The 18045-nt window shown below is 38.5% G+C and overlaps 1 protein-coding gene and 1 long non-coding RNA gene across 3 annotated transcripts in view; both read right to left on the bottom strand.

The window, feature by feature from the left end:
• Positions 1 to 16663, bottom strand: part of PBX3 (PBX homeobox 3) — a 189774-nt gene extending 173111 nt beyond the window's left edge. Inside the window, exons 1-2 of one of the 2 annotated variants that reach the window (XM_075184811.1) lie at positions 14918 to 16663; positions 13363 to 13436 (exon numbers count right to left, since the gene is read on the bottom strand). In XM_075184811.1, the coding sequence (XP_075040912.1) occupies positions 13363 to 13436; positions 14918 to 15114 (271 nt within the window). In that variant the 5' untranslated portion in view covers positions 15115 to 16663. The remainder of the gene's footprint in view (positions 1 to 13362; positions 13437 to 14917) is intronic. The other variant, XM_075184812.1, reaches the window with a different exon arrangement.
• Positions 1 to 18045, bottom strand: part of LOC142100912 (uncharacterized) — a 448536-nt gene that overhangs the window by 405030 nt on the left and 25461 nt on the right. The window lies entirely within an intron of this gene.

Here is an 18045-nt window from a genome sequence, read left to right as displayed (position 1 = left end):
CAATTTGCTGTCTTTAAACCACCAGCTTGAAACTTAGGGCAAAACTGGTATACTAATATCTGGGAACTCAGGACAAAACTTCTAAAGAGCATGGTGATATAAATAAGGTAATACACCTTAAACACTATAACATAAGTAATACATCTTAAACCACTATAATATAAGTAATACATCTTAAACCACTATAATATAAGTAATACATCTTAAACCACTATAATATAAGTAATACATCTTAAACCACTATTGTTACAAAGCTTTACCAGCAGATGAAATAGCGGGGTAGCATAGAGGAGATGTAAAGATAGAGCACTTTAATGACTGATACCTACTTGCCTACTTTTTAGTCTTCCCCTCCAGGACGTCCCAGAGGGGAGAACTAAGGAAGTGGGCAGGATCCGCGAGGGTGGTAGAGGTGGGCTGGCAAAATTAGCCCAGAGGACAAGACTTGGAAAAAAATGCAGGTGGCCCAGTGACCCAGCCCAAGGTAGCCCACTATGGAACCGGCCTGGGGGGGGGGGGGGGAGATGCCCCCCTGCCTATCCTACCCCTGCTCCCGGGAGTCCAAAATTTGGGAATCTCCTGGACTCTAAGGAAGAATAGGCAAGTATGGACTGATGTGTAGTCAGAGGGAGCATGAAATAACACTTTGGCACTGTAGACAACGATGCTAAACTGTGCCCTTCCCATACACAGCATTGTTATGACTGCGTAATAATAATGTTCGGCCACCACTTTATGCTACCTGCATATGCCAGCAAGAAATTAATCCGAGGGCCTGAACAAGAAGGATGTGTAGCCCATCTGCTTTAATATACAGCCAGACTATTGGAGTGTAGTGGTGGACTACTACTCGTACCTTCTCCTTGTGCCATTAGGCCAGTAAGCATCCGACCAAAATAGTTTTTGGCAGTTCATGTTAAAAATATATATATATTTAAATAAAATGTTTAAAAAGCGGCCATCCAGTGCTAGCATTAGATGCTACAACAAAATCCATAAGCCCAAAAACATTATAATTTTTTTCAATTGTATCAATTTATTGAAATAATGTCATCCCACAGGAAAGGGAGAACCATTTGCAAAGTAAGAAAAGAACATTTTCCTAGTAGCATTTGCATTAAAATACAGTAAAACAGACTGTAACAAGCATTCGCAGACAATGAATTTCCTGTTAAAAAGCATTGTATAGGACAGGTGGCGTGAACATTTATGCAAACAGTTGTGAAATAAATCATATATGGTTCTTAGTTATGTCAGAGCATAATATATTTCAAAGTTTACATGATCTCCTCCTACTCCTACTGCTTCATTCCTCTCTCCTCCATCTGACTTATTACAGCTGGACATTACATCACCTACAATACAGACAAACTTGCCCCTCTATCGTCTCTCTTCCAAGAGATGGGCTACAGACCATTACACGCTATCGTCCCCCATCCGGGAGCTGGGCTACAGACCAATACACGGTGCACATCTGTGACATCTTTCCTTTCTCTCAATATTATCATTTTACAAAAATGAAACAAATACATACTAAAAAATAAACACATAAATTGTAAAAAAAAGTGCTATTTGCTTTAGGTTTTCTTATCAAAAACCACTATTCATATATTATAAGGAATAACACATCCCCTACATTAAAAGACAACAATATTAAGAAAAAAGTTACCTCGGAGTTCCATAGCTTTGTGCTTCCTATATGGTCACAGTATTCCTCAATAACTTCTAGTCCTTATATTTCACAGTAGGTGCCTCATCGCATTATGGTTTAATAGTTGAGAAGAGGGGTATTAATTGGTATTACTGAAATGTTTCAATGATAAAGGGAATCTTTCGGAGAGTCCTAGGGTTTCCAGTTAATCCATTAAATGAATTATATTTGCCTAAGTACTTTGAAATTCATCTTTTAGCAATTGCAATATTAGAATGCAAACAAGTGTTATAAGTAATTTATGTTAATGGTATATATAGAAGTTATGATACACGGCATGAAGCTTTGCCAAAAGTTATTAGCAGCCGTATTAGTCTTACACAAGTTGCCCATCCCTCTATGGTGGATTCACCGTAGATGTGCTCCCAGATGCTGTAACATCTTTGATGGTTTGATGGTAAAGCTACAGACGGGTCCACTGTATGTCCACCAGCTCACTAGTCATAGTGATCAATACTGTGTTACCTATTATATATGATATCATACTGCTCTTCAGGCTGAACAAGATAAATAGAATATAAGACAACCTAAACAATTCCTAAAAAAGTAATAACATCATCACCATTTATTTATATAGCGCCACTAATTCCGCAGCGCTGTACAGAGAACTCACTCACATCAGTCTCTGCCCCATTGGGGCTTACAGTCTAAATTCCCTAACACACACACAGACACACACACAGATTAGGGCCAATTTGATAGCAGCCAATTAACCTACTAGTATGTTTTTGGAGTGTGAGAGGAAACCGGAGCACCCGGAGGAAACCCACATAAACACAGGGAGAACATACAAACTCCACACAGCTAAGGCCATGGTCCGGAATTGAACTCTGCTGTGAGTCAGAAGTGCTAACCACTAAGCCACCATGTTGCCCATATAACATGACACAGTGTTGACCCATATTCACTCTTACGGTGATCATCCATGGGCAGATCCACACGCTCCACCTGACCACTAAGCGGCTTATTTTATATCCAACATGTGTCATAATAGTAAAGATAGAGTCATCTGCCAGTCTGTACCACAGGTCATATCATGAGGGGCACAATTAGTGTTGTCTCTGTCATTGTACAATCCCATTTTCTACCGTTCCTGATCAACATCAGAAAGATCTCGATCAGATATTGAAGAGTATCCATGGTGGTTTTGGTCATATTACACACTGCGAGTTGGAGCCAAGAAAATAACCTAATAGGCCATCAATATTGCAATGCACCCTGTTTGGGCTAAGTGCTGTGTCCTCTGCGAAATAGAGATCTACTAATCCCTATAAGGGATGCACTGTCAATGTGTCAGACAGACCCTGGATGCGACAAAGGGCATTGTGTTTTAAATCAGTACTGTGAGTACGGATACTCACATAAATCCAGGTCTACTGATTGATCATAAGGGTGCTAAGTAGAATGTAACAGACAGAACAAATGAATTGTATATAGTGGCTTAAATGGAAAGATTCAGCAAACAAATTGTTCCAAATCAGTTGATCTACCAAATTACACAATTACACATGAAGGATCTCTGATCGCTCCTTGTGATCATAGGATCGTACACATGCAATAATTTAATCATTAACGGATTACAATATTGACATTTGAAAACAATTTGGTTGCCTGACCAGATCGTTATCATTGTTTGGTAACACACAACAAATCTTTCCAATTTGATCAAAATAAAGCACATTTACCAGCAAAATAATTATTTGTATCAGTAACTGAAGGGAAAGTAAGGATGTATGGGGTAGAGAGAGAGAGTGGTAGTAAGATGAAAGTGTAATTGGGGGGAGTGCTACAAAATAAATAGTGGCTGACCATAAGGATATAATCATCATCATCATCATCATTTATTTATGTAGCGCCACTAATTCCGCAGCGCTGTACAGAGAACCCACACCAGTCCCTGCCCCATTGGGGCTTACAGTCTAAATTCACTGATGTGAGTGAGTGGGAGTTCTCTGTACAGCGCTGCAGAATTAGTGGCGCTATATGAATAAATGGTGATGATGATATATATATATATATATATATATATATATATATATATCTATATATCTATCTGATGATGATGATTATACCTGAAAACCTAATTACTACTTCCACAACATTGTGAATTTTGACAGTTCTTATAAACATTAAAACCATATTTTTTGTCTAAGATCACCGTTCACTAGCAGTGAGAGAGAACTATATTTAAACTTTCTGTAAAAGTGGATTGCGTTTATTGCTGACTTAGTCTATCTGTGTTAAATCCAAGGACATGATGTACTTGCAAGGAAGAAGATGTACAACTCTCTGAGTTTTCACACCAGCCAGGTCTTACATGGGTGTGAATATCACAACAAACCAACACCAATCACTTACAAATTAAATAATAATTCATGTTGCAAAATCAGAGTCAATACAGTCACACAACAAACATGTTGTAATATATTGCATGCATTTTGTAAGTATTAGCCTAATGCAACACATTACAGCTTCCAAATACTCCATGTATTTATTATAGATCAATCGAATGAAAATACACATCTAGAAATGATACATAAAAACGGTTCTTACGTCTTAGTTTAATTGATATTCAATGGACATTACTTTGCTTCTATCCGTACATTTTACACTTTTGCTGAATGCGATTTATTTTGGAGTTACTACTGCTCCAGTTCTTTAGGGGTTAAAATGAACACCCTTCCTATATTGGAGAATAATTAGACAAAGTACAACTTCCTCTTGCTGCCGCAGCTTAAATAACAGCCACTCATGGTGTTCAGAATCCAAACACTGATATAAAACAAGACACAACATATGTGTAATAGGATTATTTATAATCTCCTCCTCTAAAACACTTCACTTCTGATTCCCAGTGTCAGCGATCCAGCGTTACATCTGTAACCACACCACATTAGAATGTGCTCTGTCACTTCACATTGTTGGCCCCTATCCCTCGTTCGGGAAAAAGCCAGACAATGAACAGAGAAGCGGGAGCTCTGACGTGGGCTTAAAGGGGAAGCCTTGCATAGGACAGATGACCCTTTGGCAGCTAATTCAGTGTGCATTGCAATTTTATGCGACAAAATGGGAATTCTTGCGGTCTATCGTCTCTGTGGCTTTGTTAAATTTATTAGCAATTTCTATAAGCTCCCTGCGGCTGTAAAGAGAACACACACACCAGGGAGATCGTACACAGTTTGTAAAAATGCCGGCTTTTCTAATTTGCCTTCTTATGCGTACTTGCTGATGTAAGGACAGATCTAGCTGGCTTTAACAGTCAGTAAAAAACACAATTACTCTGAAATTTGTGCACAGTGCTAAGCGTATCTAACACATAATCAAGGCCTTTCTTTAATTGAAAAATGGTGAGTTTTCTAGCATATTGTGGGGGGGGGGCTTAATTATTTTTCATTTATAAATATTTGTTTAAATGGCAGTATTAAGACGGTGATGAGAACTGAACTGTTTTTACATCTTAACAACAATCAGACCTTGTGATACACAGGCTAGCCTAGATCTACAAACACATTGACCCAGATATTAGTGATAAAGATATAAAGTAATAAAGGTCAATGAAGGTCTAAAGAAGTAGCACACAGGAGATCCTTCTAAGAACTGGTAGTTTCTTCTGTTATACATCATCATCATCATCATCATTTATTTATATAGCGCCAATGATTCTGCAGCGCTGTACAGAGAACTCATTCACATCAGTCCCTGCCCATTGGAGCTTACAGTCTAAATTCCCTAACATACACACACAGACAGAGACAGACTAGAGTCAATTTTGACAGCAGCCAATGAACCTATTAATATGTTTTTGGAGTGTGGGGGGAAACCGGAGCACCCACACTCCCTTACTTTCATGTAGTGTGGCCGAAAGTAAATGCTGCATAAAGAAAAGATGATAGTAATAATGTGTATTTAATTTCCACTTCAACGTCTCACGTGTAGTTTACATGGAGATAAATAAAATAGAGCAAGCGATTTTTGCCCTAAAAAAATCTTGTCACCAATGGACATGACATATGGGGCCTGAGACATTTAGGAAAGAAATGCAAAAAATAGGAGCAAAACCATGTTACAATGCAAGGGGTAGAAAGTGGATTATTATTTTGCACAAAGAGAAAATACTGACTTTTTTCTCATGTAGCACAAAAATACTTGATAATTTCACTTTTACACTGAAATTTAAAGTTGATCTAGGACATGTCCTATCCCAACTATAAATCTTTCCCCATATTTTACCTCCCCCTCCAATGCAACATGGTTTTGCCCAGGTGCAAAGCTACTCCTTAATACCCATCGAGAACTTCTAGAACGCTTTAATGTATTATCTCGTATAGAATGATCACACGCTAACATCATAACTGCATTCTTTTTTTTTTTTTTTAATTTTTCCCACTTCACTTTACATGTTGGATAAGTAAGAATTGCAGCGCGATGGGGGAACAGTATAAGGGCGGAGCTCTTAATATTGCATCTGTAGCCAGAGGTTGTGTGTTTTAGGCTGGTATTCCTCAGAAATTACTCAAGGTTTAAGGCAGCCACTGTGAGACCTGACAGAAACTTTAATAATTGATATTAAATATTGAAGTGAATTATTTACGACGTTCATACTTCACAACCTGACACAGCCTAAAAGGCGGGAGTGACACAAGGTTATCGCGTGGATGGAACGGCGAGCTGACTGTTCACCTTGGTAAGAGGTTAGAGCCGTGTAGAAAACAAACACTGCATTCTTCTCCCGGTGTGAATTGGTGGATAATGGGAGGGGAAATAAGCCAGAGCAAACAAATACTGTTCTCTCTAGCAACTGGACAGCCATTCAGTCAATGCCTGTATGGTTAGCTACAACTTGTTACTGAGTTAATGACTTATGAGTTAACGACTTATTAACCTACCAAAGTATATCTACAACATAAGTCATGTAGGCAAATTCCAAATATATATATATATTAAAGGGCAGCACGGTGGCAGAGTGGTTAGCACTTCTGCCTTACAGCACTGGGATCATGAGTTTAATTTCAGACCAAAGCCTTATCTGTGAGTTTGTATGTTCTCCCTGTGTTTGTGTGGGTATCCTCCGGGTGCTCTGGTTTCCTCCCAAACTCCAAAAACATACTGGTAGGTTAATTGGCTGCTATCAAATTGACCCTGGTCTCTGTATGTGTGTATATTAGGGAATTTAGACTGTAAGCTCCAATGGGACAGGGACTGATGTGAGTTCTCTGTACAGCGCTGCGGAATTAGTGGCGCTATTTAAATAAATGGTGATATATATATATATATACACACACACACACACACACACACATCACACATATATATATGTGTGTACATATATACACATCACACATATGAACACAGGTACATACAAGTACATCTACTGTGGGTGCTTAACGTTAAGTAGTCAGGGGGCTTTGTCACAGACCTTGCAACAGTTGGCTTTAAAAATGTGGAAACAATGGTGAGGTGAATAATTTCTGCAAAGGTCAATTCTTGGAATACAGGTAGTAAAAAACAATGTATATAATACTGGGGGAATTTGTGACCTGTTCCACAAACCTTTACTTCATTTTCTGGTAACAAATGCAGCAAAGCAATTACAAAAACCTACCCCAACTAATTGTGTTAATTCAGGAACACCAAGAACCAGGGTTCAAGGGAAATAAGAACTAAAGAATTCTAGTGTCAAAAATTGGGACTGTCCTGGGAAAATCAGGATACAAGGTATCACAGTAGCCAAATGTGTGCAGTATGACCTGTATTCAAGAAAAGGAAAAATGACACAAATCCAACTTGTGCGATTTTCCCCCCCAATCCAGCTGCATCTCTTTAAATTACACTTCGGTCAATATTCAAACTGAGTCAATGTCATATATATAATATTTATATATAATATTTATCCTAGTTACAGAAGCACCTATATGGTTCAGTGACGGCAAGGGTTAAAAAAAAATACTGCTCATTCTGCCAAACGTCTACTTGGAGGTTAAACGGGAACCAAGTCAGATTTCTGGCACCAAGAATTGTGAAGGAAATACATCCTGGAACGTAGTCCTTTACTGTAAAATATGTGCACTAGGCAAAAGCTAGATTTCAGCACCCTTATTCAGGATGTGATAAGTTTTATTGGGCTATCAGAAAATATATGACATTTCATGGTGTCCTCGTAAAACGTATCTCAATGTGCAGAAAGGAATAAATGTGTAATATTCTCCTGTCCCCACACTGTCATAATTACACATTTTATACATCACCAACATACGCAGAACTTCAGGACCGCACAGACAAACAGAATTTGAACAATGCGTTGCCAACAAAGACTTAAAGAATGTAGGCGATCGACAGGTAATAAGTTAAGTTCTGCAAATTATTCCTCTGGTAGAAGAAATGTGAAGAATCGAGCAGCATTTGCTAATATTTTACTAGACTAAATTAAGTCTTTGCAGCAAATTCCATAATAAAAACAAGGTTACAAGAAAAAAAAATACTAACAAAAATGCCTTCGTTAGTTAACATGATATATGTGGTGTGCTCACTATTGCCTGAAACTGCACCTGATTATCTTCATTTATTGAATTTGCATTGATAACTGGCTGCCGCTTAACCTTACAGGAGGAAGCCGAGATGTACACTGGAAACAGATCTCTATAATTGAGTTGAAGTTTGTTAGCTATTTAACCCATATGTTGCTTGAGAGACTGCACTACTGCGGTTAACTAAAAATCAACAGTGACTGCAACACAAGATCCGGGAAGTTGAACGCACTTGGCTTTCCGAGTTACTGATTTAGAAAAAATGCTAGAGAAAAGGTAAATATCTAGGACTTTAATTATCTTGTATCTGGTAATATTTCACAATTTCCAGAAGTCAATAGCCAAATTCTTTCTATTCACATTGTGTAGTCATTATCAAGCGTACGGTATGAAACAATTATATTTCAGGAGTATCTACAGTGACGTTCAATGGTGAGTGTAGAAGAGATTCAAGTGGACGTGCTGGGTAGAAACGAGGGGGGGGGAGGCATCTTTGGCTGTGGGGGTTTAGCACAATTCAAACAGTACACACAAAAAAAAAAGGTATGTGTGATCACTTCGAATCAGCACTTTCTAAAGGTTATGTCAAGCTGAGAAATTAATATTGTAGGTTTTTTTTCTCTTTGCAAGCCCGCACCTTGGCACGTTCCTGTGCCATAACTATGGATAATTTTATTCTCCCTTAGGGTGAGAAATGACGGAAACCAAAAAGCCGCCAGACCTTTTATACGAGTAATATACAGCCGTAGCAACGCCGGTTGTGGCTGGAGCAAAGAGGTTTCGTTCGTTATTTATATTGCCTGTGCCGGCACAGGTAAGCCCTACGAAAACAGCACAACACATATATAAAAGTGTGCATCAGTTTTAAGATCTTCCTTCTGCCGTCTCACATTTAATACATATTTTAATTTTTCAACAAGTGCTTGAAACTAAAAGGGGTTAGCTCTTTGCTGGAATATATATTCAAACAATATTTACTTTTACAGAACCTAAGCTGCAAGGGTACTCCATTTTTTTGGCCACACAGACGATCGACCCCACCACAAGGCGATGCTTTGCAGTTCTCGTGGTCTAGGAAAGGGTTAATATTCCCCTCCGACTGGCCACTCACATCTAGTTGTCCGAGTCAAAAATGTTCAGTGAGCGTTACTACCGACTCTCTTTAGGCATATAAAAATCCTTCAACTAGCCCGAGACGGTCCTTCTAGTTTCCCCTGCGGACACCTCGCTCAGTGGAGAAGTTCATTACATTTTATGATCTTCCCAAGTCTGTCCTGCTTATAAGGCTCGCGAAAAGCCACAAATCTGGCAAAGCATCACGTATGCCATTAGACGTTACTACTAAATGAATGGCATTTAAGCGCTCTGTTCTATGGTGCCTATATTTATGGCTGGCTGACAGCTGTCAATGTCCCTTTCTGCTATAAGTCTACTTCCTAAAATAAAAAATTTTAAACATAAGATTTTATTGGGTGGGTGTATAAATGTGAACGAGTAAAGGTACCAGCGAGCAGTTTTCTTCCTAAATGATATATTACCCCTTAAATACTTCAAAAGTATCGGTTTAAGGTGCTACCTAAATGGACAAAACTGTTTGAAAATACATATATAACTCTAGCGTAGCTACACTAATGGGTGTCACACCTTGATTTGGAAACAAAAATGGTGTTTCCCAAGATCGATGGATCTGTTCGAGCTTTTATGACAAACTAACAAATATTTCTAATTTTCTCGGTTCACAACTACTAATGAAGCAATCTTAGGTTTTGCCAGTGTGTACCCACTTGGGGATAAGAACTTACATTCAGGCTCAGGCTCGCTGACAAAAGAAGAAAAAAAACAACAAAAAAAAAACACATCCATACACAATCATATGTTCACGTGTATTGATTTTTATGCCTGTGGCTAGCTGAAAAATCCAGAGCCTGTTTATTTAATTCAAAAAAAGGTCATTTCTCATCTACATGCAAGAAAACACTGTGCAAGCAGTCTTAATCTCTCTCATTTTTTTTTTCTGGGCTCCAAATAAAATTCATCAAAAACACTGAAATAAACAGGAGAATGATTCTGAGCAGGTTAACGTCTCAAATGCAAAATGCTATTCGAAAAACACTGTTATTCTCCAAACCAATATTTTAGGGGGGAAAAAAAACTGTAATTATAGGGTAAAATTATGCAAAAGGCTGCTACCTTGTGGTTGCCGTTAGCAAAGCACACATATAAATAGAGCTTCATAACTAGTGTATAATTTTACATCAATTCTCGGCAATAAGAAAGAAGAAAACAGAATTACACTCACAAGTCTGCATAACGAGAAGGCAGATTTGCTGGCCAAACTAAAACATGTTTCTTATCTGCTTTTTTTTTTCCTTATTCAATCAAGCTTGCCAGCTTGGAGTGATCATTAAAATAAACATAATAAAACAGTTTTCAAGTGTAGGTGGAAAAAAAAGGGAAGCAATTCTCTGATCCCATATTTTGATAGATTCACAGAGTATAAGAGATGCTTTGAAACAATGAAATGGTCAGAAGACAAAGACACTTCATGACCCTTTTCATTTTCAACAGCTAATAAGGTAAAGTTTCCGTGTTAGCATTAGCACGCAAACCAGCCGCCCTCTGTGACATTAAACAGATTGCCGCCACTGAGGATGAAAACAAACACTTGAAATTCAGCATTGTTTATAACTACAGAAGCAGCTGCTTCCACTGTTACAGCACAGTTGCTACAGAATCGGACAGTTAACAGTATTGCAATGTGCGGATAACGCTGGTGTCGTCTAATTTGCCCCTTTGGTGGATTAGATTTTACGTTAAAAAGATGATGCAAACTGAAATCAGTTTATTTACACAAATTTCTAAGCCACTATGCTATTTACAGATGACAGGTCCAAGATTCTACAGTCTTTGTCTGTTAAGATGACTATTTAAACAATCTTCTGCTCATTCATTATGTAGCAGGCATGTCTTTCTATATTTACATTTTGCCTTTTGTCAATTTTACTGTCACTTTTATAAGCTAGGGCGCCAGTGGACATTTGTACAGATCAACCCTCTTCTCCACGGAGGCGGTTTCACCCTATCTAATCTATGAAGATCTGAGATTTGACACCTTGCTTACAGTCCTAGTCACTCTGATTAGGTTCATTCCCCCGACTGAATGAAGTCTACAATTATTTCAATCATTAAAATTTCTCTGTTAAATGGACACGTATGTTGTGGGACTGCGTAAGGCATAGACAGTGCTTTATAATCTATGCAGCCTTTGAAAAAGAAAAAAAAAGGTTCATATTTTTAAAAGTGAAAGGAAATCTTAGTGTCTATGTTCAGTTTAGTTCTTTTATCTTACAGATCTCAGTTTTTGTACTCCGACTAGTCAAAAACATGCTAGTGAAATCTAAATTTGAGAATTAAAAGAGAAAAGGGACTTAAATTAAAAAAAATAAAAAATGTTGCTCTGGAATCAAATTAACCTCTGAGTTGCTAAATGGGTGTGCAGTTTATTGTAAACACTGGAAGTGTTTGTAAGATCAGGTCATTGTGTATTATTCCAGCAGAAAGCAGCAATTAGAGAGATAGAGTTGGGGTTTTTAAAAAAACCCTCTCCGCACACGGAAATTGACGGTGATTGATTAGGTGTGCCAGCAATTAATATATATATTGTAGTCATTTGATTTGCTACAATGTATCAATGACAAGCTCAACACTGAAACTGACACACTTAATAGGTTCTGGTGATTTGACACCCTTGAAATCCCTGGATTACTTAATGATCACTTTTTTACGAAAAATATAAATAAATTCAACAAAGCAAATTTTTGAATGGCCGTTTCTCTTCTATGTGGCTGTTCTGGGCACTTGGTTTTAACCAAGAATAGCCAACTATACAAACATTAATAAATTACAGATAGTGGTTTATTATTAATATATAGGCTGCACTTTAAACCGGTTTGTAACAACAAAAGGCCACGCGCCTTTCTGATACTGGTTTGTTAAATTCCCCATAAAGCCATTTTAACAAAATATATTTTGCACATTTAAAGTTCTGCAACTGAAACTTCAAAAATACGTATTACCACAAGATTGTATTATATACTGACAAAGTACTTAGTGTTAAATACGTATATATAGTAAACACCACTCCTTTAGATACAAGAAAAAAATATAGGTGTGATTAAGCAATTAAAAAAGGGGATAGTTTTCAGTGATCCACGACATATGTATAATTTAACAGATTGTAAGTGTTATCTTGTACATTTAATAATTTTAACACAAATTTAAACTTGCATTTTGGCAGATCTGAATTTTCTGGCAAAAAAAAGGACAACAATTACTTTATCTGAAAGTAAAATAGATTCCATGCTAATAACGACAACAAGATAGTTCCCTTAAAAAGAAGCCTTAGAAAATCAAGTGCAGAAATACTTGTTATTTGTGACTTGGCTTTAATTGGAAAGCCAGATAGAGTAATACATTTCTTTTCAGTCAAAATACAGATATCTTTAACAGCAAATTTGGCAGATAATTAATGATCTGATTTGGTGTCAACAGCACAGGTTCAATTATTGATCTTATGATGGGCGTTTGAGGGGATTTCACAGCAGAAAATAGCTGTGCTGATGGCCTGCACATCTCAGTGAAAATTCATGTGACTATTTGCCTGCTACAAACACAAGTCTGTGAAACTATTTCTCTTTGGGGGTTATGACACACATATGCATTAAAAAAAAAAAAAAAGTCAACTTTTCAATTGATGTATTCTTGTTCAACCTAATGGAACCGGAGAGCTGTTGCACTGCAGCCAACTCCAGCATTTAAGGGGTTAACAAGTAATATTCCATTTTTCCCATAACCTGCCAGAAGGATCCTGCGCCTGTGGCAGGTGATCTATGAACCTTTTCCCCCCAATCAACATACACAACATCCACTGATAGCAACTGTCAGTAAACAAATTATCAATACATTTTTTTTTTATTTTTTTTTTGCACTGGTTGATGAACACAAGATGTTAAAAAGAAACAAAGATGCCCAGATGACAAAAACAGAGGAGTAAAATGCTTGGACTAACAGCATGTAATACAATCCATGGTTCAGGGTTTATACGAAAGAAAGATTAGAACCCCCTACCTGTTTTTTCTTTAATTTCGCATAGGACGCTGAAGAGGGCTGGCTTCATCCTATGGCAGTTCAGTGCATGCTTTCTGTAAAAAGGATTCAGAATAACAATATTACCACAATGCTATGCACAGAATCTCATATTATGTGTAATTTACTAAAATAATAGGATTAATGTACAAAGAAAAACAATATATATTTCAAATAATAGAGTACTGGGAAACAGTGGGAGAGAAAAACAAGAGCACTGTAAAGATTGTATAAAAGGGACACTAAAAATAATATATATAATATGTATTCAATCCATTACAGCCAAGACTGTATATACATGTGGAAGTTTATTAATCGCCATCAACTAGTTTCACTTTGGGGGACTGATCCCATATCTGCTACTTATACTGTTAGAGAAGTTAGAAGTTGAGTTTTCACCATTTACAATTTGCAATGTTTACTCACATGTCAGATTAGCATGCTATTATGGCAAATATAAATCAACACTTGTCTGCAATAAACTGCTTGAATCCACATCATAACTGATTTATTAAGAGGGGCCAACTTTTACACAGCAGTATATTTTCCTAAGATTGATTTTTTTTTTTCCCTGCAGTTTTCTGCAGTAGCATCTCCTGAAATGTCCAACAAACACACACACACACACACACACACACACACACACACAAATACAATGTGTTTATTTGCTAAAATAAATAAATAAGAGAGATGAGGTCTGTTTAGAAAACGAATGGCAGATGTATTTTGTAATGTTAGGATAGTAAAAAAAAAAACGTCAGGGCATAGTAACATCAACAAATACAGATACAAATCAGAACACTCTTTCTTTATAAATAGCATTAAAGACTGTCTGTTGTTTATAAATCATGCAAACAAGTTGTCAGACGTAAAACAACAATAGTTGGGTAGAAAAATGTGTATTTATTGGCTAACTCCGTATTTGTGGAGGAAGTTCTTTTGTTCCCTTGCATTACACTTGATTGCTTGTTGGAAGGAAGCTAAGTGGTCCTGAATGCTTGACCTATAAATAATGCTCTATGTAGGGACTCACACCAGATAAAGGGTCTCTCCTGACTCGAGTAATCTGTGCTGCCGCCTTTATTGCCATCATTCTTACAATACATGGACCAATATATGTGTGCAAATGGACCCGTGTGGTCCCTGCCGTACTGAATTTATTTGTAATAATCATTTATCCTATATAGGGCCATTGTCTACCCTAGAGGCAGAACAAGAATAGACTGGAGGGTTCGCGGAAGCTGCACTTAGACATCGAGGGAGCATATCTACACACGGCTATTGCTGCAAGCTGTGTTTATATCAGTTTGCCTATGAAGGCATCATTTCATCCCCATGCGAGAAGGAGCCTCCAGCTGCATCGCAGCCTCTGCTCATCGCTACCCAAACATGTGTTGGTTTATTTGACAAACTGCCTGCATTGAGAAGTTGCTCACTCCAGGATGTGCAGGAGTGATGAGTTGCCGTGATGTGTGGGGAGGGAAAGCGTGATGCCGTGTGTGTGTGTTTTTTTTTTTTTATTGCAGTGAAAACCAACTTTGCTTGTGCCTCATCCAGGCTCTGATCAGTGATGGTCATGATCTGGTGCAGGATGTCCCCGATGTCCTGCTTCCTCCCGTCCCCGTCTGTCCCATCGTGTCCATGGGGAGGAGGTAAAGTCATCCCCCCCTGTACCGAGTGACCGGACATGGTCACCCCAGCCAAAGTCTGCATCATCCTGGTCTGCTCGTCCATACTCCTCTCCGCAGCCAAATCAATTGAAACACAGACTGCAAGGATACCTCACAGTCAGGGGCAGTACCGCTAGGGGGTCACTGCCCCGCACATCAACAATGAAAAGCTTCAGATCCCAGCCTCAGCCCCTCTATTCTCCTTTTTTAAAAATCAGAGTATAAAGCGGTTCTTCATTCCATCAATTCAAGGTCCATCCAAAAGCGTGGTACTCGCATATAAAAAGTAACACAAGACACGTTCCCTCTTCTGCTTGTTTTACTACTGTATAAAATTATCTTTCAGGAGAGATCAGATCTTTTGCCAGTTTTTATTCCACCACATACAAAGACAACAGATTCTGGGGGTCTCATGAAAGGTAACAGTTAACGCTTCTTCAGTTCTGGGTCTAGTTTTCAGATCAAACAAGGCCAGTCACAATTCATCCCATCCAAGATACAAGTAGCGAAAGCCATGCGACGCTTTGCACATACTGTCAAATGTCAACAATTGCTTCTGAAGGCTGCAGGTATTTCAATGGTTATTTTTTATTTTATTTTAAAATTTAAAATTCTCAAATTCCATGAATGCAATGCCTCAAAATAGAAAAGAAAAAAAAAACACACCAAAAGTGAAGTTAGGATCAGGTCTGTAGCATGTCATGAATAAGCAACACTTTCTTCTAGGACAGTTCTTGATCTATGTCAGCAGCAGGCTTTATTTGATAATAAAATCAGGATTATTTTCTGTGATTTATCCAATCAAAGCACAAAATAAAAATCTGCAAAAAATGACAGAAGAGCAGATTATTCTCCCCCTAAATTAGAGATAAAGAGATCTCATCAAGAAGACATGGTGCGCTCCTGGCTTCCAGTACCACAGTCCTTCATGCTTTATTTTGTCCTTGTTTAGTTTAAAAAATAATAATAATTAGTCCCGATTTTTTTTCTTTTTTTTTTTTCTTTCTTCAATCCTTCATCCCAGCTCTCCTCTCCATCCAGGAGCTGCCAATCTCCAGGCTCTGTGTCTTCTCCTTTCAAAGAGAACAGAAATAAATCAGTGACTGATGTAGGTCCTCGCAGATCACCTCCAATAAAATAAATGGGGATTACTGAAAAAAAAAAAAAAGGCAACAAACAAAATATATAAAAACACAAAAGTCTGTGGGACTTGTGTCCGGGGGTGGGGAGGTAGCAGAGAGTATTAATGGGAGTATTAATAGGGGCAGTGATGGGTGATGGTGCCCGGTGAGGAGATGATGATGATGATGATGCCTCGGAGCAGCAATCAAAAAAAAAAAGTTTTTGCCTCCTCGGCGGCGGCGGCTGCGGGGAGCTGGGGGTGATGAGGGAGAGATGGATGAGGGGCCGGTGCACGGGGCTCCCGGGCGGGATTTATGGCTTCGGCTGCTGCCCCGCTTTTTTTTTTGCTGCTGCTGCCGGCCCCGGTGACGGATTGACAGGCTGCCAACGCCACTCACTCACTGCGGACGTGTCAGACTTTGAAGGAGGGGAGGAAATAAAAAGGGAGACAAAATATAAATAATGGAGGCAAGCTCCTCCCCCCCCGGGGGTGTCCTGGGTGAGTAGGCGGGGCTTCCTCGTCCACGCCCGGCAGCTCCGACCGTCAGCGCACTACCTCCGAGAAATAGTGCGCTGTGAGGCGGTTGCTAAGAAGGGTGTTGCAACGCAACCTGCCGCCGTTGCTAAGGGATATGTGACAGGCGGCCAATGGCTTCCCAGAACTCCTCCGCTCGGTCTAGCAGGGTTGGCTTAAGGGCATAAGGAAGCTTGGTTGAGAAGACGGTTTTCCCGCCCGCCCTCTCTACTTACGATTCGCTGGTTCGAACAGTGACGTGAGGCAGTGGGCGGGGCCTGTGTCTGATGGTTGGTCCTCATGTGGTTGCCATGGCAGCGGCGGAGGATGAGGGAGGGAGGGAGAGAGGGAGGGATGCTGTGTTCTAGAGATGCGGCAGCATCAGGACTCCGTGCCCCATAGCAGCTCTCCTCAGTATAGGACAGTGATGGCTAACCTGGGACACTCCAGGTGTTGTGAAACTACAAGTCTCAGCATGCTTTGCCAGTAGATAACTAGCCGATAGCTGGCAAAGCATGCTGGGGCTTGTAGTTTCACAACACCTGGAGTGTCACAGGTTAGCCAACACTGGTATAGGAGAAGCATCATTGACAATCTGCAACTGGGAACATTGTCCTAATAATAGTTATTTGTAATATTAGTAGTAATAGTATACAGTAATATGCCCTAAGTCGTGGGACAGATATGGGTGCACTAAGATACATACAAGGATTGAGTTATTGTGCAAACAAATAATTACTTGTTTTAAATTTGTGAGGAACAACATAACCAAGGTTTCAGTTTTTATCTACAAAGCCTCTGAGGACAGACTGTGGTAGTAATAATAATTGTAAAAAAATAAATAACAATAGTATAGTATTTACTAAGAAAAATACAATTTGCCCACAATTATCCTTTTATGTTCCATATATTATAAATGGAAGGTGGACACTCCAGACAAGCAAATCCTTAATGCCTTGGTGAACAGTAGCCCTGAATAAGGAATTTTAAATAAAAGCATCAAGAACCATCACTTGAGGGGACTTTAATAGGTGCCAAAATCATAATTTAATAGTGAAAACTAATAAATGAACACTTTTTGTATCCACCCCCTGTTTCTTGTTGCTTTTTTCTCCCATTTATACGTAGAAATGCTGATCACAGAAAACAATATATAACCAATACTATTAACAATAAATAATACCACAGTATATAATAAAAATAATATTTAGTACTATGATTATTTTTTTAAGGATTTCAGGCAGAAACTATGTATATAAAAAATGATAATATATTTCAGCTATTTATTTTAAGTTTTGAAATTGCAGTAATTAGCAATCAAATTTTATTTTATATAGTGCTTTTTATAAACCATATTTC

The sequence above is a fragment of the Mixophyes fleayi genome, chromosome 9 (genome assembly GCF_038048845.1).
Source record: "Mixophyes fleayi isolate aMixFle1 chromosome 9, aMixFle1.hap1, whole genome shotgun sequence".
NCBI classification, from domain to species: domain Eukaryota; kingdom Metazoa; phylum Chordata; class Amphibia; order Anura; family Limnodynastidae; genus Mixophyes; species Mixophyes fleayi.
This window is presented reverse-complemented; position numbering and strand designations above follow the sequence as displayed.